The sequence below is a fragment of the Nesoenas mayeri genome, assembly GCF_963082525.1.
Source record: "Nesoenas mayeri genome assembly, chromosome: 14".
NCBI lineage: Eukaryota > Metazoa > Chordata > Aves > Columbiformes > Columbidae > Nesoenas > Nesoenas mayeri.
The window spans coordinates 10,769,580-10,794,064 of NC_137556.1; the positions used below are offsets into that span (position 1 = coordinate 10,769,580).

General features: G+C 41.3%; 1 protein-coding gene across 1 annotated transcript in view; it reads left to right on the forward strand.

Annotated features, from left to right (window-relative positions):
- FSTL4 (follistatin like 4) overlaps positions 1-24,485 on the forward strand; it is a 208,091-nt gene that overhangs the window by 47,442 nt on the left and 136,164 nt on the right. Inside the window, exon 3 of the mRNA XM_080353521.1 lies at positions 17,131-17,379. Within this exon, the coding sequence (XP_080209647.1) occupies positions 17,131-17,379 (249 nt within the window). The remainder of the gene's footprint in view (positions 1-17,130; positions 17,380-24,485) is intronic.

Below are 24,485 nucleotides of genomic sequence, written 5' to 3' on the forward strand. Positions count from 1 at the left end.
AATTTACAGGTGGGACTTCTGTCAGCCCCATTCCCAGCACCTGACCCTGCTGCGGGGTTCATTGGATCCTTCCTTTCTGGGGAGTTTAGGTTTTTCCATGAATATATGTAGATGAATCTGGAGATGGTCGGAAGAAGCAGTCACTGTTCCAGCTTTCTCTTGTTTCAGTAAGAAATATTGACTGAAAGCTGGTTTAGATTGAACAATCAATTAATACCCCTCAGCGTGCACACACACTGAATTAATTTGATAATCCCTTGTGTAAAGTCAGTGGAAAGAAGAATACTTTTTGTTAGTCTACAACAGGAAGAAAGTGTATCTTCCAAAGATAAATGTCACCGTATTGATCAAAATTCAGAAGAGTGTGTCCAAAACTTTGCATCATTGCTGGAAGATTGGCCATATTATGAGTAGAGATGCTGATACTTTTTTCCTTTCTTTCCTCCTTTTATTTTAACGGTAGCACCTTTTACAATCAATTGCATCAAAAAACTTTTCAAGTTGTGTTTTGTTGTTGGTTTTTTGCTTTTTCTGTTGTTTATTTGTTTGTTTGTTTTTTCATGGTGGTAGTACCAAGTAGTTTGTGCTCGACTGATCATTCCTGATGAAATCCTGCATTAATCTGGCTGCTGGTGGGGCAAGGGTGGGGGTCCCCACCTAAGGAAGGGTTTGCTCTGCGCTGTAATGGAGCTAATGGCATTATGCTCAGGATAGCTGCAGGTACATCTGGTGTTAAACTACCGTTATTTCAACTTCACTATGCGAGAGCCTGCCAGCTCTCCCACTTGCAGCATATAAATTATGTGAATTGCTCATGCACTTTTTTTAACCCTGATTTCTTTTGAATTATGGATGATAGACAGGCCCAGAATTTGCTTTTAGTGTTCCCTTGTGACCGTGTGTGTGCTGAGTGCACTGAGCAGTCATAATCTCAGTGTGTGCAGTCAGGGGATGCATAATATCATTTGGGCTGTGACCATACATACAGCTTGTATCCTAACCATTAAGGGAGTTATAACATCTGAAACTCAGAGCTATTCTGGGGCAGGGTGGGTGCTTTGATGCCAGGTTTGTGCAAAAAAAAAAAACCAACAACATAACCCTCTGAGGCTGTAAGGATTCATAACCATGAACTCTGAGTCTCAGCTGGGTTTTTGAAAGCTGGTGTGATGTCTCGTTTCCAGTGAGCCCTCCGTTGTAGAGATTAGAGACCGTCTTTCAGGCTTCATTGTTGGGAGGAATAATAACTCCTGTTTTTAATGAAAACATTATGATTATCTTCCTTTGAAGTTTTCGAGCCCGTGTGTGTGGTAGCCATATACTTAGTTGACTGAATACTCTCATGTGGGCAGGGAACAGGTCTGAAAGAAGATTGCGATGACGTGAGCATTGGTCTCTTCTCCCAAATAACAAGTGACAGGATGAGAGAAAACGGCCTTGAGCTGTACCAGAGGAGGTTTAGATTGGATATTTGGAAGTGTTTCCTCCTGGAAAGGGTTGTCAGGCATTGGATCAGGGTGCCCTGGGCAGTAGTGGAGTCACCATCCCTGGAGGGATTTAACAGATGTGGAGATGAGGTTCTTAGGTACATGGTTTAGAGGAGAAATTGGCAGTGTTGAGTTAGTGGTTGGACCTGATGAGGTTGAAAGTCTTTTCCAAGCTAAACAATTCTATGATTCTAATTAAAGTAGAATGCTCCAGAGCTGATGGGGACCCTGCCAAAGCTGCTGGTGTTGCTGTGATTTCAACTTCTCATACTGCTCCTCAGAAAGGGAAACCTTTTGAAAGACATTAATGCAATGTGTTGATAACATAGCCCTTCTGCAGAAGCAAGTCAAGACATTGCCACTTTGAAGAAGATAATTTCCACAGCATTTATTGAATAATGTGTGTTTTTAAGGTGCGCTAACAGCAGGTGTTTGTAAATTGTATACAGCCACTACAGATGCTGACAGACAGTGTGTCTGCACTCCTGTTGTTGCATTCAAACACTGCATAAAATTTAAGACTTCTTTTTTTTTTTTAATGCTTAAATATGAAGAAAGCTTCACTCTGTAGCATATTGATTTCACAAGCATTAGGTCTTTAATCAAACAGCCCTGAAGTTTTGCACTTCATTAACTGATCTTTAGGAGTAAAGTGCAAACTATTTGCAGAGAGCTGCCTGGGTGAAGTTTGTGGTTGCTGATAGCACTTGAAATGCCCAGTGCTGGAAGATTTTAGACAAAAGTTGTGCCTGGAGTGGAGACAGCAGAAGTTAGAGCTATGGAAATTACTGGGTGGAAGAAATGAGGATGGTCAGGTGTTGTGACAAGTATTGCTAAGGGAAAAAAAACACAGCAGTTAGTAGAAAAAGTCTTTCAGGGCTGTGAAGTTGTATGGAAGTGAACCTTAGTTTGTCTCAGAGGAGGATGGGGTGAAAAATGCTTCAGTGTGGTCGAATAAATCCTCCTGCAGGTCCCGTTGCAGGTGTAGGTGCTGCCGTAAGTGGCTTGTGCATCGGGGCTGGTCCTGCAGGAACCTGGGCTGGGTGCTGCTGTGTGCCTGGCTGTCAGCTGCACTTCAGCTGCTTGGGCTTGTGATGCCAAGGATACTTCATTTGCATGCATAATTATGAAGACTTATTAATACTAAGCATTGTATAACAAACACATTTGCAAATAATGGCTTCATAATGTCGCCTTAATCATTGCTTTAAAAATGGCTAGAGCATTATCGTATTAATGTCTTTTTTAAAGTATGCCATCAAAGTTCGTTTTCTTTTATATTTTTCTTATTTTTATGTTTTCTTGTTTTTCTTTCTACATGGCTGTTTTGGACATTTAGGCATATCCAGACAGTCACCAGGAAGATATATTAGCTAAAAAGTCTCTGGAAGCACTTCCAAAGTATTGAGCTGTGTTTCTTCACAGTCTGCAGTCTGTCATTTGCATGCATGCATGTAAAATACTGTGTAATGAGATGTATTTAATAGGTGCAGTTCATTAAAGGCATGCAGAGCGGTGCCTGCCCTTTGCTGCAAAGGACCACTCGGTCCCCAAGACTCTTTGCAAGCACAGACCTCTCCGAAAGAAACCACTTAATCCTTGGGTGAGCAAATATGATGGTAATGTTCTGTGCTTTGTTGTGTGCTATGATCTAATTGAGATTTAATGCATTCAGCCTTGTCCCTGCTGTGGACTCCCTTTGGACCATGCAGTACAAAGCTTGGTGCTAGCAGCTTTCTTTGCTGTATCCCAATTTATATTTTCAAATACATTCAGACACTTGTTACTTAGTTGAGAGCATTTGAAATAGTTGTGCTGGTAGGATGCACAAGAAGGGAAGAAGCGAGATCTTTGCTTTTCCTTTCAAAATGCAATATTTGCTTTAAGTAAGAGTGCTGAATTATGAGTCTTTCATTCTCCCACTCCCATGTTTAATAACCATATATTTGCTACTAATTGTGTTAAATATATCTGCACCTCACATGATGGTATCTAATTCCACAACAATATTTCAGTATAAAGTCAATTAAAATTGCTGGTACAGATGTGCATAGCAAATCCAGGTAGAGACAGTCTCAGACAGCTTTTGCAGCTGGGATGACGAGCCCCTGACGGGTGGTCGCCAGCACTGACAGCAGCTTGCTTTTTTTCTCATTTTCTTTTTTTTTCTTCCTCTCTCTCTTCCTTACTGACCAGTCATTGACTCAACTGAATGGTCAGACCTAAGGGATTTCTTTTCGTTGACAGTTTCAGGCCTTTTTTTCCCCCCCGAAATGGGCACTGTGTGTGTTCTTCCACCTGGGTAACCTGGAGGCAGCCATTTAGTGCCTGCAAGTCGTGTTGGAGTCAGTAAATCACCCTCCGGGATCACCACAGAGACCTGCTCTGCAAATGCAACTCCCCTTGGTGTCGGTGAGGAATATCAAAGGGAACAGCTGGCAGCTCTGGTTTGTACTTTAGCTAGACACAAATATTTCCATTGAGATGTACAGGCTTTTGAGTCAAAGCTGCGCTATGTTATTCTGTGCAGAAAATTTTCAAATGAAACTTTTTTTCTTTGTCCCCAAGTATTTGCTCTATCTGTTGGACAATCCCAGCTTGTAGCAGCTATGAAGTTGTCTGAATCTCTCCATGCTGGGTGTTAATGGGAGTTGGAGCAGTTAAACACATGTGCATCAGTAGGAGACTTGTAAGCATAAAAATGGAATTTTCTCCCTGCTTTTTTCTCTCCTATAGAGAAAATAGGCCCCATTAGTACAGAAAGCTTTGGCAATATGGTATTCGCCGTCCAAGGCTGGAAAGCAGCTGCCATCCCCAGTGTGTTGTTCGGCAGAGAACTTCACTTTTCACTGCTGCCAGTAATCCTATTTACTGCAAGCACAAAATACCAGCTGGATTTTGGCTGCTGGATGTGTTCTCCTCTTACGAATGGGCTGAAGTCATTTTGTGCTGCAGTTGATCCGACGGAGCGATGCACGGGGAAGACAGGGATGCAGGAAGGGTGGCATCATCTGGGGGCTGTCAGCACAGCCGGACCTTTCCCATCCACAGCGCAATGTGACGAGCTGCGTTGAGGGTGAATAGACACAGTTTTTGCCTCTTAAGCAAATGTTTTTGCAAGTGAACTTTCCCCCAGGCCATTCCAGTCATCTTTGCCTCGTCCCCGTGTTTCCTTTGCATGCGCTCAGCTCCTGGGTTGAAATGCTGAGCTGCAAAACACTCTGCAAAGGTCTTATAGGTGCACAGCAGGCTCACGGGGAGATGGTGGTGGGTGCTGCGTGGCCCCTGCAGCATGGGAGAACCTGGGTACCTTGTCACAGGGCAGCACCAGCTGTTTCTCTGCTTATGAATTAATTCATCATTTGAGGTCTATAAGCATAGGGAAAAGAGCTGTGTCCTCAGCATGGGATGTTCAGTATTTGCTTAGGTCTGCTCCTCTTTCAATTAATAATATCTAGCCTTTTTGAAAACCTTACTTTTTAAGTTTGTGGGGGTTTTTTGTGTGGTTTTTTGGTTTTTTTTTTTTGTGAGGTTTGTTTGTTTATTTGTTTTTTTTAAGCTTCTGGGACACTTTCATGGATAAACTAAGAAGACTGCTCTTCTACTGGCATAACTAAAGGTAGTACTAGAGATGTTTGTAATGTCACAAAAATTGGTAGAAGTTGTTTCTGTGGTCTTGCCATGGAGTCCAATACAGTGCACACCATTTACTCCTGCTGGTACAGTCGTACAGTATCCGCATGATTCCACTCAATATGTGAAATGTGCCCTGCCCCAAAATGTTTTATTCCATTCCTTTTCCTAAAAGAATAAAAAACCCCATAATGCTGTTTTTGACCAATATACTCTGATGTTGATGACTGATGATTGCGGCTTATTCCTGCTTTTTATCCAAAGATTTTCCTTTTCTGCTATTAAATGTGACCCTCCTGTTTTTCATTTGGTGCCTTTGTATTCAAAGGCAAACAATGTTTTGTTGATTTTATCAGCTGTTGCTTGTTTTTATTGATTGTAGAGAGCACTTTGAAAGGGAAGGCAGTGAATACATGTACTCTTATATCTGCCATTTCAGATTCAGCTCTCCATGTGCTTTTCCTGGCGTGAATGAATGAGGAACACTCCTGCATCCTAGATGTGGGCTGCTGTCTTTATTTAGCAGCAAAATAAGTTTTGGATGGACTCTCAGTGCACCAGCATTGATGCCATATGAGGGGATAAAGCTCATTTTTGGTGGTGCAGGGCTCTGCCCTGATGGGCAGTTTCCCAAAACAGATGCAAATTAAGAAAATTCAGGTTAAGTTAAAAATGTTTGAAACAAAAATAAACCACTGCAGAAACCCTTAATTTCTTACTGATTTTTATCTGTTTTCACCTCTTCTGGATTTTTCTTTTGAAAGTCTCAACCTGAGAAACTAGTGTTATTTCTTCTCCTCAGAATAAAAACAAAACAAAATAGCTAGTTTTAGTGTTTCAGTGCTAATGTTCCATTTCTGTACTGGTACCCTCTGAGCCAGTTTTAACAGTATGTAAAGTTTAAAGGCTTTTCACTTTCAAGATGGCTTTTTAGTCAGTTTTTCATTTTACCATGTTATCCTTTCAATAGCCTATAACTCTTCCATCAAGGAAATGCGTGTTAAAATGCCTCCTTCAGCACAGAAGAAATACAGAGTAAAAGGCTTGTAATGCAGTAGAAATGGCTTTAATTCTTCCGTCCTCCTTTGTATAAGAAGCATGGGGAGAAGTAACTGCTGGAGGGTAGTGGGGATAAAAAAGATGTGTTTTGTTGAATTTAGGAGCTTAAGATGTTGATGCATATACTTGCAACTGCTTGGTGCAGATAGGGGTGATGGCAGGACTGGCAAATGACAGTGGATGTCTGCTGGGGGTATTTACCTCAGGAACAGGTCTTGAAATCTGATATTCAGGAGCAGGATTGTTAGTCAAACTGCCTTAAGAAAGAGATAATTGAGGTAATTTCTTTTACTATTGTGAAAGTAAAATCCTCAAAAAGGGGGGAGAAATAGATGTGCCCTGAGGACAGAACCTTGAAAGGCTTGGTGTTAACTACAGGCTCTTGGGTCTGGTGTGCATTTGCTGACAGTGACCAAAATGTCAGGGTGTTGTCCTATACAAGATGAAGGTTTCGGTGTGATAATGCTGGCCCCAGGTGGAGCAGACAGTGAAACAAACTTGTGTGTCCACAAAATACAGCAGTGCTGGAGTATAACAGTGTCCTGGAATTAGACAACAAATAGAAAATTAAACCAGTGGAGAATTGCAGAGTTAACGTAAGGTGCAAAAGAACTGGATGCAATTGCTTAGAAAATAGTGTTTATCCATATTTCTTAGTCTTGGAGAAGAACTTCATTAAAGATAACATATGAGAGAGAGGTGTGCAAATGGTTATTGATTAGTATTGGGCTGTGGCAATGTTTCAGGCTGGCTTTGGGCTTGTGGAGCATTTACTGCTCGCTCACACTGACCAGCACTGAATTAAAGGTTGAAGGCACTCTGGTCTCTGTACCTAGAGCACAGGGAGTTGCTGGGGCACATCTATAGTCAGGGAATTTGGGGGATAGGTTGTGTATTTTGTATGTTTTGGTGAAGTTGTGATTAAAACCGGCTCACTCTGCCTGGCAGTGCACACATCTGGGGACAGGTTTGAGCAGCACTTCGCTCCATCTGATGAGGCACCGCTGAGAGGAGTTTGGTTACGCATTATGGTCAGAAATGGTTGGGTCTTGCCCTGCGGGGGTCTTTCTGTTTAAAAAAATAAATATATAAACACATATAGATTTATAGATTTCTTTTTAAAGTGCTTCCCTTAGATCATTCCAGCAGCTTCAAAGAAGCTTCAGCTGGAAAATGGCTGGGGTGTCTGGTGGGGTTTGTGGCTGAACCCCCTCTCTTGTGCCAGCGCAGCTGGTGATGGAAGGTGCTCATTGCTTTCTCCTTGCTGTCCCACTGACCTTCTCTGGAGCCTTTTCAGCAGGAAAGGTTTTCACAAGTGCAGGGATCACTGTGGATGTGCTACGCCCAAATGTCTTTTCTCTTTTTACCTAGAAGGAAATCACTCACCACATCAGCTGCTCTGGCATACACCCATGTCGAACTTCAGGTAAAGGCTTACTTATAAAAAATGCAGAATATCCTGCGAGTCCTATGGGTAATCTGCAGGTCAGCTTGTGATCCTCTTGGAGACCATGGTGGGATTGTAGACACGAGCTAAGAAATATTTCTGTTACACTGTACTGGACAGTATCTCTTCAATATTCACCTTTTCCTTGTGTTATTTTCTTTTGCAAAGCTGAACCAGCAATGGAGAAGGAGTTGGAGGTGGCCTGAGGGCAGCAGCTGAGCTGCTGCTGGTCAGTTGCTGTGGGCCCCTTCTGTGGCTTTTGTCTCCTTAGGTCATTTGCATGCTACGGTTTTCTCCTAGACACAAATGAAATGGTTCATTAAGGATGAAAATAGGGGATGCACACAGACAAGCAAATAACTTACATGGAGTCAGTAAGAAGATCCCTCCACCAGTTACTTTCCATTTCTGAGGAATGGCTCAAAACTGATTTATAAAAATGTCCTTTCTTCTGTGTCCCAACACAGATGTAATACATCCTTGTTCAGTAGTTGCATGATTGTAATTCTCCCCATAATGGACCTGTTTGGCTCCCGCCTCGCACTTCTGTTACGTGATAACATTCCTACGCTTGTAATCTATGAGGCTCTAAGGCGACTAGTTTGGAAAACATAAATGAAATGTCTTAAGGAAAAAAAAAATGTGAAAAGACTCTGTGCAACCTCAACAGTTTCCAGCAGGAAGTTTGTGCTGATTTAGATGTGCTGCCGGAATGGCACTAATTCCGCTGCTGGGGCTACTTTACTTCCATCAAGTAAAGTAGCCGTGAGTCAAACATGCATCACACTTCACCCAGGAGTAAAAGCCGCCCACATACAAAATACCTGCACTAACAAAAACCCCATTATGACTAAATAGCTTTAATATTTTTCCCCCCCTTTCTCTCCATTTATTTCCAACAAATGGCAGCTTTTATAGGAAAACATCAGGACTCAGAAATAAAGTCACAAAATGAATCCTGTCTTATTCTCACACAGCTGTCTGTCTTCATTTCTGCATAGTACTAAATGACAGAAGTGTCACAAGTTGTCGATACATGCAACTATTGATAAACTCCCTCTGGAAGCTTCTGTCCCTGATAATTAATCCAGATTGGGAGAGGAGAGGCGGGAGAAGTGACAGTAGAAGACTCCATGGATTTGTTGTCTTAACATACCATACTGAGTTCTCCCTGGAGGTGGATTTGCAGGCTCACTCTTGCTTCCTTTAGAGGATAAGGGCTTTCTTTGTTAAAGAAAGGGGCTGGTTTGAAAATTTTATTTCTGGCTGCTAGAGGAGGGGTGATGGGTGTAGAGGCTCATGGAGGCAGCTCCATTTGAGTATTTGTCCCTTATTGTTTGCACAGTCGAGTGCTTCCGATGGTGGAGCAGAATGAAGCCCATTTCTCCGAGTCACAAAGTATTTCCAAGTAATGCTGAAAACCAGGTGGAATATGGAAGTTACTAGAAGATCGGGTATTTCACTGTTGTGTTTTTAGGTTGTACCCAGCACCAGCCGAGCAGTGAGAGAGATGGGTGAAATGGGAAGATGGTGTTTCTACCTCTTTTATGTTTTCAGGCTGTGCTTTAACATAGTTTGAAAAATGTTTTTCAAGAATGCAACTTCATTTTTAAGGTTCAAATGTGTGAATGCACCACTTAAAGAACAGGAAACACTAATGGAAGTGCTGACACAGGCATCACTGTGATAATGCAAACTGAGGTCTCTAAAATCAATCGTGTTGAAACCTTCTGCAGTGGTGTTCGTACAATTTGGTGCAAGTCAGATTTTTTTTAAACTAAAAGCAGCATTCAAGAATAATGTAATAAGGAAGCTGAATGGATATTAATTATAAAAGCTCATTATCTATTCCTCTTCCAACCAAAAATAAATGATCAGAATAATGTGGTTTTTTGAGAGAAACATGACGATGAGCTGGCTTTCTGTTTCTTTTCTTTTTTCTCAATGAGCCTTATAAACCAGTGCACTGAATGAGAAAATAAATAGGAAACTGAAAACATCTTTCTGTCCAATCTGAAATAACATTTGGTTTGTGCATATGTAAGGAGAAAATAGGCGTACAGAAACAAATGCAATTATTTTCTGATGAATGGTCTTATTGCAAAGTAATGAGTCAAAAAAAATAGAAAAAGGAGAGATTTCTGTGAGACTGTAGAATACCCCTTTGATGGAAACTTGGCATCTTTTGTCCTTGAACCATTGCTAATATTGCAAGATGTCCCCAGTTTTTATATAGGCAGGATAAGCGATGGCCATGCGCTTCCCCAGCCACTGCAGCATGGCCCAGGACAATTGGTTTATAGATTTCTCCTCCAGGAAGAAATGATCAAAGCAATGGTAAAGTTCTGGAAGTTTTTGGAATCAAATGTTGAAAAATAGGTGGAAGTGAGAAATTACTGCCTTATGCCAAGGAGGTTTGGGGTAGCGGAAGGCTCTGGGTTCAGGGCGAATTATGGAGGAGCCAGGAGAGGGGAGATGGTGTGTTCAGGGTGAAAAGGAGAGTGAGCAGAGGTGACGTGGATGGACACAATTAAAGGTCAATAATGCAGACAGCTGGGAAGGTCTAGACAGTTCAGCTTGTGTCCAGCAACTCCACCGGTAATATAATTGGAGAAATCGCCAGGAGAATAGGCAAGTCATCTATAGTTATTTCATTATAGGATTCGAACCTCCTCGTAGTCTCTGTCACAAAAACGTCATTGAAGGAACAGCAGAAAGATGCGTGACGCTGAGTTATTGATTTCTCATGTCCTTTATAGTAGCCCAGAGAGTGCTAGGGCTTGCTGTGCTGGTCAAAGGATAAAAGACCACTGAAAACAAGGAGAGGAGCAAGGCTGGTCCTGAGAGTATGAGTGAAGGAATGGGGCAGGCAGAAGATTGATGAGCAAGATTAAAGGCAAGGAGACTGGTTTTGAGCCTTGACCTATGGGGATTTCACTACCTTCCTTCAGAAGAGTGTATTCTTCTGATATGGAGTTTTACCGAAGAAACCAAAGTATTAATGTGATCTGTTCCCTCCAGATCTGATACTGGAAAGCTTCTGCATTCTTCAGACTGTGCAATACTGAGATAATTGAATAAACGATCAAGTAATGTGTACATTACAAGTACATGTGTGTACACACACACATGTAGATGTACACACGCTGCTACCTGTTTTCACTGGGTTGCTCACAACGCTGTAAATACAGGTGCCCAAGGAAACACTAAATTAAATCTTCCTGATCAATGCAGGCAACATATTGGTCATATACCAATGTAGTGCTGATTTTTGGATGTCAGTCCAGCAGATTTCAGTCTATGTCTATACTTGCTGCACAGTGGTAATATAATAAAATTGCCCTCAATATGCTGTACTTATCATAGATAACTTTATCTAAACATGTAATAAAGAGCAGTTTTATGAATTGCCTCTTTAGTAGCTCTTCCAAGAAGAGAATAATCAAGCAAATTGTGCATGGTAGAGTTTCATGGCAAGGATCTAAATATATATGATCTCATATATTGGCTGGCATTTCTTTCTCAGTAATCTCCATATAAACTTTACATAATTTGAATCTTTTGATTTGTACTTGCCTGTTGCCTCTTGTTTTCATGTTAGTACTCTCACAAACTGTGATACCATCCAAAAATAATAATTAATGAAGCTTTTGATCTCATAATGGTTAAATGGATTTGAAATGAGGCAAAAATTAGGTTATTTACACTAGAAATAATGTAGTTATTTGAAATTTTCAAATGCCTTTTCATGATATCACCTCTACTGGGTTTCATAGTCCTGACAGCTATAGAAATAATATTAATTTCTATTTTCATATTTAAAATTGATACAGAAAACTTGCCTATGATTTTGAGTGCTTCCTTGGTGTTATTTGCAGCATAACTGCAGACTGTTGCTGGATTTTGGATGAGCAATTTCATTGTGTTTGTATTTCATGTTAAACTGGGGATACAGATTAAGCAGTTCCCTTGGAATTGGTGTAATCAGTATAATTCTTTGTTGCAATACTCTTTTTCAGATAAGATTTTCCTTTCCTTTTGCTGGTTGGTGGTTTGGTTTTGTTTTTTGGGGTTTTTTTTTTGTCTTTTTGCCCTTCCCTTCTGAGACTTATGTGTCCTTCTCCGTCTCGCTCAAAGATGTGCACGCACATACACAGTTAGCTCCTGGACATTGAAATGAAATAGTCTGCATCCATAGCAAAACATGTGCTTGAAGTACATCTCATTTTCTGTGTTTCTCTCCAGGATAAGCCACTAGTTTTGCTTATTGTGTTTTTTCTGCCTCTCCACATTCATACCAGGCATGCAATGAACCAAGAAACTCCTAGAGCAGATTTTTATAAAATTCCTACTTTATATGTCTTTTCTTATTTTATGGCAGTAGGGATAACCTACATAGCAAATGTGTTTTCTAACTGAACAGAAGCCAGGTTCAATAGTCAAGCATCTGAACTTTGATTACTTACAACCACAAGTATTAAAGGTATGCTGGGGAAGGAAGGTTTAAGGCACCGTGCTGCAGCATCTGGCTTCATATCATCAGCAAAAGTGAGGTTCTAGCAAGTCAAGTGTATGAGAAGTGTCTGGTCATGTGTAAATGTGCATAATCTGAGTATGTGACTAGGTGTGTGAAAAACCACACTTGAACGCATCCAGCTGTGTGTATATATCTGCATGGACTAGCAATGTGTATTTTTCAGCAGTAAACAGTGCTGACGGGTGTGGCGTTTTGGACTGTGGAAGATCAAGGTGAGAAAGGAAAAATGTTGGAAAACTGGTGTGAAGATGCTGGATGAATAGCTTGTGAGCTGATACCTTGCTGGTTTACCTAATGGAAGTAACAAGCTAAGTTTAGAGATGGAATGTTTTCATCACGTTACAGATGATTTGATTTTATTTTTGTTATATTTGCAAGGTGCAGCATTATCTTTGAAGGACTTGGCATAGAAGCTTCCAGTTTCAGCTCTATCAGTCTCCAGTGCCCCATAATTAAAGTTTCCAGTTTTGGCTCCAGTCCTAATGTAACATCTAAACTTTTTCCTTTAGCAATAAAACTGGATGTCCAGCTGCCTGCAGGAGCTCACTGTTGCTTGAAGGCAAACTGGCCTTCTACATGTAAATGTAGTAATTTACATTTCCGCAGTGTATAAGAAAGTTTTTATGTGTAGCAATATGATAAAGCTGTGTGGTTTTTGGTTTTGCTTTACGTGTGATGGGTTTGCCTGGTTGGTCTCAATTGAACTCTTTGGGAGTTTTGCTGAAGCAAGGAATAACGTTGTGTTTGGGAATCAAAAAAAAATTCTGAGCCGTAGTCTGTAACATATTTAATGGCATGTAAAAGGTAAATGAGGTTTCTGTCTTTATGAATTAATGAGCAGCCGGAGGATGCATATTCTCCATTGTGGCAATAACATCTTCATTTTCTCATTCAAGTCTTGCTTTGGGATGAAGGCAGCCTGCTAAGCAGCCTTAAGAAGTTCCTCAACCTGGTTATTTTACTGCCTGCACCAGGCTTTTGTTGGTTACCCATTGAAATTCCAAATTTCTCAGGGACAGGCAGATAACAATTGAAGTAAAGTGTTATTATGGGTGTATGTGAGTGGGCTTCCTCTTTCTAGCCTGTTGGCTTTCATACAATGTAACAACCCAGTCTCTTGCCATGCTGAGTAAACTTAGTGTTGAAAAGTGGTTTGTTTTGCAAGATGATACATTTTTTAACCTAAGTAAATTAGTTTCTTTGCAACTAATAAATTAAATAAATTATGCCTTCTTCCATGCAGTACAGTGGGGCCTGTGAATGCTGTGAGCAGTTAGTTGGTCGTTTCACTCGATTACCTTTCCCATTTCTGTTTTTAATAATCCATGTAAGAGTGGGAAATTCAGTCACTTTTAATGATGTGACAAAAACCCCATAGTGGCAGCAGGTGTGTTCCGTGTGGCTGAGCTCGGTGCCCGTGTCCTTCCTGGCCCAGCACTGCTGGTGGGATCAACGGGAGCCTGGATGTGACCGAGAAAAGTCCCTTTCTGTGACGTGTGGTGCCGCTCTGGATTAATTAATTACCTGGATAAATTCAACAATGCTTTTGCCATCAAATACCTCCTTTCCTTTTGGTTTCCACTGGCTCTGTTCTGTTTCACATGCCATCACTGGGCAGAATATCTGTCTGTACAGCTGAGTGTGCTCGTGGGGAGCTTTTGTTCTTTGAAGGATTATGCAAATAGTAATTGAATTAAAGAGCTGCTATCAACATTATCAGATTCTGGCAAAGACGTCCCATGTTGACACTCTGCTTGCAGACACAGATTGCAGAGGACTTGGACTAGTAGAAGCGCATCAGGATTCTGGAATATGTGAATATTGCCTTTTTTGCGGGGAGAGGCGGGCATCCTGTCTACCCCTTTATCTGACTTAGGTGTGTTTAAATAGGAGTTCCTCTGGGAACACAGAATAAACCAAACTGTGAACAAAACAAATGAGGCATTAATGCAGCCAGGCTTTCTGTGGTTTCTCTGTAGTAACCAGGTGGATGTAGAAAAACCAAGGTATCTTGTTCTTTGTTGTTTGTTTTTTTTTCTTAATTAAGGTAGTGTTTAACTGAATCTTTGATATGTCATTAAAAAACTGAAAATTTCCATTGCAGTAGGAATAGTCTGTGTCTTCAGTAATGCTAAGTTTATATTAAAAACTCTAAATACCAAAAATATTTGAGGGTTTTGGCAGCTGGTGGGGCAGGGTGCTGCTGTGGCCTGCCCAGATGTGACCTGATGCATTAAATCAGAGCATCCCACCATGAATGAGGAGGCAGAAATAACCTTCAGTGAGATGCATGGTGCAGTCCTCAGCTGCTGCTGGCTCTCAGGGATCAATTTTTAGTGATCGAGACAGCACGAGAAGGGCTTTGCTGTAGTTATGTCTGAATTACATTTATATAGATGGTAATAGCTCCCGAATCTTGGTTTTTAAATATCTTTAGCATTGGCAGCAGTCTCTAAAGCATTGTCTTTGTGGCACATTGTGATGGATAAGCCAAGTGCTTATAGAGATACAGGTTCTGCCACGAAGAGGAAGATGATGCTTGGCCAGAGGTTCCTCAAGCCCTGATCCTTTGTGCTGCTCTGATCTCCAGCAGACACTGTAAATGCAGATGGCCTTGGCAGTGAGGTCTCCCAGCGGTCACATAATTTGCATTCTTGAGGACATTATGCAGAAACTCTGGAACAATTAGTAAAGCAAATAGAGAATATTCAGATACACGTTCCAGGGACTGTACTTTTTGCACTGCTCAGAGATGCTTTGACCTTCTAGTTTATTATAAGTCAGGAAAAGTCAATATTTCTGAGCTTGCCAAGTTGGAGGAATTTTAATGAGTTATTGAGTCAAATAGTTAATCCTCTGATAACAGATTTTTTTTTCCCTTTCAGATTTACAGTGATAAAAAACAAAGGCTTAACAGGGTGAAGCAAAATGGGGTTTTGTAGGAACTTTTGCTTCTCTTTGTGTACATGCTTTAGCTTCTCGATCAGTAGCAGATGAAACATAGCTTTAACACTGGGGCATTTCATATTGCCATAAAATGCTGCACAAGCAGGGCTCTGTTGTTGTTAGCAAGGAATTTAGCATGATGAAAAGGAACTGATAGATTGAAGTAGCTCGTGCTGATGCTCCTCACATCCCCATTGCATGCGATGGGAGGATCTTTGGGTGAGATCTGACCTGCTCTCCTGGGCTGAACTTTTCTGCTGCTTGAAAAGCCTTGGAAGATAAGAGAGAGCCCTGGGTGTATTTTGGAGGACATTGTGGTGCTACAGTTGCTGCAGGATTTGTCCCACTGGATGCTGGAGCACATCTGAAGCACTGCTTCCACTTGAGCTTCCTCTGAAATCTCTAGTGCACACCAAAACCTCAGTGAGAGCCAAACCTGCTTCTGGCAAATGGAGGCAACAGGGATTTGCTTCAAAACGGTCTTGTTGGTCCAGACTGAGTCACTGGTCTGGTGCAGTGGCTGTTGGAAAGCTTTGCAAGGCTGGCAGCGGGCTGTGCACGACAAAATGTTTATTCCTGCCTTAATTATGCCTTTTGCAGCATCCCTTTGTAATTCTCAACTTTGTGTACTCCAATTAGCACAGAATAATCAAATTTCCTGGAACTCTCTTCATTGGGTATAAGGCTAATTATTGCTCTGAGTAGTGGCTTGTTTGGAAGTACCCTGTCCTGTATGAGTTATAATAATGTTCTTTTGTAAGCCTTTAAGCGAGGAAACTTCAGAAGCAGGAAATGTTATAGCACAAGGGCAACTTCCTTAGCCTTTTAATAGTATCAAATAGCAGACAGTAATGTTCAGAACATTATAATCCAATGAATTCTTAAAAGAAGAAAAGCTATTTTTCATTATATGTCATTCTTCAGAGTATAGAGATAGATACTGGTTGTCCCTTCTACAGTGAGAAGCATCTTCTCATAATATTCCCTTGACTTCAGTGGTAGTCTTTCTTGGTGCTTGTTTGTTTTGTTTTCTTTTCCAAAAGCTCTCAGCAATTGTCTGTCTGAGCTTTCATTGAAACCTGTCTGAATTTTAGCCCTGGGGATGTTCTGCTTCTGACTCATGGGTGGAAACTGGACTCTGAATGTGGACATTGGTAAAATGAAGCTCCTTGTGAGGAGTGTAGCTCTTCAGAATTGCTTTCTGATTGTAACTCATGGCCAAAGTTTGGGAACTGGAGTACTCTCACTGAATTTTATTTTAGGGTCTCATTTCACAAAGGGCTAAAAGAACAAACAGCCACATGTCCATCACTTTTCAGTAAAGCATTTTCAGCATGTGCTTAATGTTGTGAGGAGTGAGAGCTGGAGGTTTGGGAGCACAGACGTGAAAATGACCCCTCACTATGAGGAAGACCTTGAGGTGCTCGAGCAAGTTGAGAGAAGAGAATGAAGCTGGTGAAGGACCTGGAGCACAAGTGTGATAGGAGCGGCTGAGTGACCTGGGGGTTCAGCTGGAGAACAGGAGCTGAGGGGAGACCTTCTGATCTCTGAACTGCCTGAAAGGAGCTTGGAGCCAGGGGGGGTCGGGCTCTGCTCCTAAGGAACAGGCGACAGGATGAGAGGAAACAGCCTCAAGTTGCACCAGGGGAGGTTTAGGTTGGATCTTGGGAACAGTTTCCTCCCAGGAAGGGTTGTTGGGTATTGGAACAGGCTGCCCAGGGCAGTGGTGGAGTCACCACCCCTGGAGCGGTTTAGAAGACATGTAGATGTGGTTCTTAGGGACATGGTTTAGAGGTGGATTTTGCGCTGCTGGGTTAACGGTTGGACTTAGTGATCTTAAATGTCTTTTCCAACCAAAATGATTCTGTAATTCCAAGATACTTGCAACTACTGCTGTTTCAAAGGCTGCTCTTTTCTCCTTGGAAACCCTTGTAGCTCCTGTAATGATTGTGCTGCTGCAGCAGATGGGTCTGGTCTCTTAGGGAAACGTTGCTCACACTGATGTTTTCTGCTCTTCCCAGTGCTCTATGGGCAGGATGGCCTCCATGCATCGTGTGAGAAGAAGTACTGCGGCCGGGGGAGCAAGTGTGTCGTGAACAAGGAGACCGATCAGCCCGAGTGCAGATGCATAGAAGATTGCAAGTCCAGCTACATGCCCGTCTGTGGATCTGATGGCAAATTTTATGAAAATCATTGTCAACTGCATCGAGCCTCCTGTCTGCAGAGGAAGAAAATCTACATTATCCACAGCAAGGACTGTTTCTTCAAAGGTAGGACATCATTAAAAATAAATACTTCTGCAGGACATTCATCCCTCATCTTGCTGTAATCCTGATAAATGACTGAATGGTATGTTTTATCTCTAAGAGAGAAATTTTTCAAGAATTATTTATTCTAGGACACTGTGGAACATAACACAATGTTTTATGCAACTATTAAGCCTCTGAGTGTCATCACCACCCAAAATGTAATCAAACTGGGAACGGATAAATAATTAACATCACTGTGTGCATTGTGTGCACTGTAGTTGTGCTGCTCAGTACTTTCAACTGCTGGTGTAATAACTTTTTGCAATCCATTTCATTTGGTAAGGCTTTGAACCAGAGAAAGACCAAGAAAAAATATACAGTGTTACAAAAAGTTTGTTGTGAAAATGAGAAACAAGAACCTGCTTAGGCAAATGTCGAGGGCAAAGGAAAGGAGCTGTTTAGATGAAAAAAGAGGAGTGGGAAATGTATGGCTAGAACAGAGTTTTAAATAATTTTAAATACAGTTCTGGTTACCAGTAGGATGCATACATACATCTTTTACTGGTTCAGTAGCAAATTTCATTATCATCATTACATCAAATCACCAAAGGGATGGAGTCCTGTGTCTTTTCCATTAATATTGTGTATACCATGTACCATCCTGTCACAAATCAAGTGATTCTGCAGTACTAGGAGCGTGTGATAAAATGCCAGGGAGTGGAAGAAGGTATAAATTATTTTACTTCTAATGAGAGGTCTTATAAAGGCCTCACTAGAGTATATCTTGAAAACTTATTGTCAAATATGACTCCATGTACCAACTGAAAGATTTGAGTGAGTTGTTGCAAATATATCCAGTGACATTTACGTGATCAAATATGAAAATAATTCCCTTTATGTTCAGCTCACTGGGCACTTGAACCCCTGAGGAGCGTGGCTGTATACAGAGCTATCCATCCCAGGTTCTTGTTTACTAACATGATGCCAGAAGAGCCTATATAAGAAACAGGAGCCGATCCGAAGAGTTTTAAAAATAATATTCGTAATAAGATAATTAATATCGTTGTGATGCCCTTGGGAGGTACAAAAGCATTACTGTTCTTGTGCCTTGGAGGAGGCGTGGAGACTGAGACTAGACCAAAATTTCCAGAGCTATCTAGGCACTGCACAGCATTGTAAAGTCTCATTTCTTTTGGAGGTGTGGCTGTGGATGGTGCAGAGGATTGACTTTGTGAATACCAGCTGAACTGGGTTAGTTGGCCACAGACACGCTCTAAATTCGTCAAAGCAGGCGATTAGTGTGGGATCAATAGACCTTGTATGAAGTTAATGTTGGAAAGGGGTCACCTGAAGGTATATTTTGAGGGACAGCAATGAGCAGGTCAAGGTGAAGAGGGATTTTTTTTGCTTGCCACTTTAAAAAATGAGCGTCTGAAAGAGACACTTGTGCCTTGCTCCTAGTGCTAGTGTTTCTGCCTCTCAGTATTGAGTTGGGTCAGGTCACATATCTGGCTGGAAACTGCCTCCATCCCTGAATAACTTGCAGATGGGACTACAGCATGAGAAACCTCCCAAAGAAAGGAGAAATCTTAATTTCAGAGGTGCTCAGCAGCTCCCTGATCCCACTTGATGTCAGGGGTTTTCTTCCCATGACTCCCCAAAAAGTGTCTTCAGTTTTTTCATTTTTGTACGTAGCCCACCTTTTTACAACGGTGCTTCTGGCCTGGGGTTTTATACATTCCTTATCACATGCAGTGTTAAAGAAAATGAGTTCTCATTGCAGTAATCAGTGCCTCTGCAATGGCTATATTATACCTAATGATACAATGTCATGCTTCAATACTTTCCTGAACACACCATGAAATGATCTCAGAAAGTAGTAGTTTTGTGTCCCAGTTTAAAGTAACCCTTAAACTCTGGCCATGGAGCACTGCTTAACTCTGCTTTTCAGCAGAACAACACCTTTATGGGAGAGAAGAAAGAAACAAACTCTCTTCTCTTCCCTCATTAATAAATAAAAAAGTACTTCACACCGCTGTCTACAGAGATTAAACGGAAGAAAAAAAGTTTACCTTAAGGGGGGAATGATGCCACAGAGTGTGACTCTGTAGGAATATTTGGCTTCAGCCCTTGTTTCTGCCATGCAGGTCCTCAGTAACCTTCTGTGTATCTTTCCATTGCTTTGTACTTTAGTCTCCTGTTTCCAAATCAAGAATTATAGTGTTTTCTTTTAAATAGAAATTTGTGGTAGGCAATTAAGCTACAGGTTTGTAAGCAATATTATGAGTGTAACAAAGTGTAAGACTTTATGACTGGATAAAAATCTCAAAGGTGCAAAATATGTGATTCCAACTGGATATTAGGTGTACATTTGTCAGTGGGCACGTTATTTCTATTTGTTTTCTATCAAGTAGGTAGTTTAATTGTTTGAGTACAATTAGGCTGCTGAGTGGGCTGCTTTGTGGTTTTTTTTGTCCCAGTTGACTTGTTCAATTAAGACTTAAGTCTCTGCCTAGAGCTGAGGGACACTGCAGATTGCATCTGTGTCCTCTGCCAGGTTACCCAGTTATCATTGACAAACTAGATGGCCTTAACGTATGATGGAGATCAAACAATCCAACTCCACTTTGAGCTAGATCTGTGCACAGTAAGCTGGTAACAAAGCAAATGGCAATGATCTTGTTTTCTTTTGTTTAATTTGGGGAAAGATTTTTTTTGGTCTTTTGACATATTCATCACTTGTGAAGTACCGTGTAAATACTGGTGTATAGCAAATACTTGTACGTGACTGGGAGCATTGCTTGATTTGTGCTACCTCATGAGCATTTCATTCATACTAGCAGTAGCATTAGGAAGAGCAGAAGAGAATTTGGCTCTGGGCAAATTACTGATTTCTCCTTTGCACAGCCTCGAATGAAATGTCTCCTTGAAACCCTGAGAGTTCAAGAAGTTAAAAAACACTTGTGTGCCTTCAGACATCCAGATTCTGCCACAGTATTGTTTGCAGTTAGTACATGTCTCTTTAAAGTTACCTGGAAAGTCACACAGACCTGCTGGGTGGAATTGGGCCATGAGGAAACATCGGCTCTCTGGTGTTGGTAAACATGGGTAAATTATATCAATGTTGTTTGTGGAAGACCTCACGGAAGGTGGCAGTCCTTGGTGTGCAGACTTTGGGCTGAGCTGGCTGCCATGCCCAAGGCTTGGGCTGGCAAATGGACACATTGTCCCAGGTGGGAGCATATTGAAATGTGGGCGAAGCAATGAGAGGTCGCAGCAGGAGATTGCTCCCCAGGCTTCATCTTCATCCTGCACCCTCCGGTGCAGCACAGCTCCCCCGTGCTGCCATGCACAAAAATACAAATGCCATCTCCTTTTCTCAGTTGACAAAGCAAATGATAAACAGGTGGAAAACTTCACTTAGGAGTTTGGAGCCCAAAGAGAAATACCATAAAGCAGAAGTCCTACATCCAGAGGTCTCAGGAGAAATGTCACTCCTACTCATAGCCATTGAAATTCTCTTCGATCCAGTTGTTTTCACTTGTGTGAAACATAGTTTAGTTTTCCCATAGGAAAACATTCTATTTAAGACACTTCTTCTATGTGGCAGGGTATTTTTTTGTATATTTTCACTTTTTTTTTTGTGAGATTCCATCGTCATTTGATTTGAGTGTTGGTGATTTTGAGTGGGTAACAAAATACAGGAGGAGAAAATGCTTTTGCTCTTTGCCGAAGAGGAGAAGAAAGAAGTTTGTCTTCCCCAAAAGCACTCCCAATACCCATGAAAACTGGAAAGATACCTGCACTCGTATTGGCATTTGTCCCACAGTTGTCCAGAAAGAGCAGTTGGCCTGGAAATGTTCCTGTTTAATAAATGCCTTGGATTATGCAGCTATATCATTTTAGCACAGTGATTTGGACTATGCTTTGCTTTCCCATAGCGGTAGTCCCCTCTTTTCCACTTCCATTCATTTTTCTCTCCTTTTGACTTTTTAAACCCACTGTCTCTTCACTCATTTCATTATTTTTTGGCCAGCAAAAGCTGCGTGTACACCACTCAGTACAGTTTTTCTTCCCTTACCTCTTTCCTTTCTCCAGAAACATCAGAGCATTGCACTTCTCTAGCAGTGTACATACATTAGAGAAATTCTTTCTGATTAGAACTATGCTTTTCCATTTTCAGGGTTTAGGAGCATTTTTTTCACTTCTTTCTTTCCTTCCCTCCCTGCTCTTTCCTGGGAGATCAGCAATCCTAAAGCTCCCCTGCATCAGCCAAGCCCCTGCTAGAGTAAGGCAGTTGTGTTTCTTGCCCAAGCTCATTCCTTATTTTCTCTGGTTCTGACATCCTCCCTTTATCCAGGTGTATTGTTTTGTTTTGGTTTTTTTGTAAAAAGCTCAGCTTTTCTTGCCAGGCTGTACAGCGGCTTTGTACTGCAGCTGGTCAGATTTAGTGTGTGCTCTGGCATGAATTCAATCCAACTTAGTTGACCAAATTCTTGAACTTTCCATTATGTGAATGCACTGCACCTGTACTGATTACTTTATTCATTTTTTTTATTATTCAGTCCAACTTCTGCTAAAGCTCTAATTTTATGGATCTGACAGAATTTTATGTGGAGTGATGGGGCACTATAAAGACACGTTCGTGTCTGGTATTCCAGTCCTGTTCTCTTTCTTCCTCCAGTCTCTCCTGAAATGTCAGTAGTAATTTTTCCAATAATTTATTCTCATTGCTTAAAATATATATATTTTCTTTTAAGTAAATACATGACAGTAGTCTTGCCCCTCACACAAGGTCAAATTTTGCTCCACAATAAATCAGATTTTTTGTAGAGGTTTTGTACAGAATTTGGAAAGAAATCCTTGTGGAGAACCACCCAGCTTTCTCCTTTCTGTTGCATACATGAGCACAGTGCTGGGCTTGAGCCTTTCATTGTTGCTCTGAACAACATTTCATACCACAAACCTATATATAGCCTTCCAAAATGTACATGCCCATGTACTGGGGTGTGCAGGCGTGTATGCACATTGAAAGAATGAAAATAACATGTTCTCTCATGACGTTTATGCACGTATAGCATAGAGGATGGAGCCTGTCTCTGCACGGGAGGAGAATGAGAAACAAGAGGAAAAGCTGAAAGGGGAGGTTCAGCCTGGATGGATGGATGGATAGATAGAGCTGGTTTCCCAGTGAGGATGACCAAGTGGTGGGACCCGCTGCCAGGTGCCTCCTCCATCTCTGGGGACTTTCCAGACCCGGCTGGGAACAGCCCTGAGAAACTTGGTCTGACCCTGCTCTAAATTTTTAAATGCTGCGGGCTCTTTAACCCCTATGATCCCATAATCCTAATGATTTTATGGCCTTAAGTGACATCTTTCCTTTTCAACTTCTTTTCTGTCTTTCCTCCAGTTCTCAGAAAGTTTCCTTCTAATTATGGAAAATTATAATCTTCTGCATATCAACAGAAAACCTTCTCTGCTTGAATGTAAATAAATTACAAACTTGGAGAAAAACCAAGCAGGGTAATAACTTGTGCGATGTATCTCGGCTGTAATCTGGAGCAGATATGAATTCAGCCTCAGGTGCTGGTGGGTTATTTCCTCCGCATTTTATTTGTTGTCCATGTGTTAGTTTGGCGTTTTGTTACTTTCAGAAGTAATTTGCTCTAGAGAACAGCATTTCAAAACATCTCTGAGAAGGTTCTGGTTGTTTTGCTCATTTAGTTGTTGCAAAACAGACAAACCCACTCTGTCGGCTGGTTTGCAGGCTGCAAAGAAACCTGCTCCATTTAACACTCACTATCTTTCCAGCTGGAAAAAAAAAATTCTGAGTGTAAACTAATGGCAGATTTCCCAGCTGGCAATTAATATTTGCTGATTTAACTTCGCAGCACTGCTGACAGGTTGCGTCGGCAGCGGCGAGATGGATTTGGAGCCGTTGGGAGGCATCAATTAATCCCTCTCGGGAGGAGTCAGGGGTCTTGGACGTGTAGGTCTGGCCTATAATGATCTTTTCAGTGTCCAATGTAAATATATTAGGACTTTCAAATGTTATAAAGAGAGATAAGTGCTGCATATAATGGAGGTGTGTGTTTGCTCTCAGTAGAGCTGATCCAGTTCTTGCTATACTTGAATACTCCAGGACTCTGGATACCAAAGGGATTTCTTACTATTCCCAGGCTGCTTTTTCAGCTCCTTCCACTGACTCTCTTGGGGAGGGATCAGTTTTATGCAGCTTTTCAGGCTGAATCTTCTTAAATGTGATTGGCAGCTTAATTCCTTATAAACAGACCGGATCCATCTTTAGGGTAAATTATGGAAGCTCCATTGATTTATGTGAGGAGGCGAACATGAGACAGTCTGCTCGTAGCTTCACTAATAGGAAGTTTGTAAGAGTATATTTAAGAGCTTTAGGAGTATTTTCCATCCGTTTTCCTTTTAGAAGACCTTTGCTCACATTATTGAAATTCACAGAAGGGAAATCTTGGCCCTCTAAGGGTCATTAGTGAAACTGTCCCTGATATAGTTGGGCTTTCACTGGAAATAAACGCTGATAACAAGACAGCACAAGAAAAAGAATCAAAATTAGAAAAGGGCTGAGAAGAAGTTCCCAAAGAAGAAATACATGCAAGATTTATTTATTTAAAAAAAAAAAAAAAAGTCTTTGCGACCTAATACATATTAATAATAGGAAGCCTTTTCTGAAGACCTGATGTCCGTAGTGGTAACCCTACAAGTTCAGAGGAAAGTGAGACTGGAGGACTGCGTTGGACACTATATTTGAAATGGTCAATCAAAAGGTGAATTATGTCAGCTGTAACTCCTCACTGCAGTGCCATTACTGCATCTGCTTCGCCAAAACCCGATCTCTATTTCCTTGACGATGGGACTCTGCACAGGCTGGTGAGGCATTTCAGATGCAGTAGGTAAAGCTGAAACGGCAGAAAATGTACCATGGGTGGAGCTAGTGGACAAAGTGGTATCATCTAAAGCAATCCCTGTCAGCATTGCATGTGTTTTTGTAGCCCCAGTTTGAGGCAATAGCCATTTGGGGAGTGCAGGAGTAATGTGACATTTTGTTTTTAATATGAAATTCTGTAAAGTTTGGGGTTTTTTACAGCAGTCAT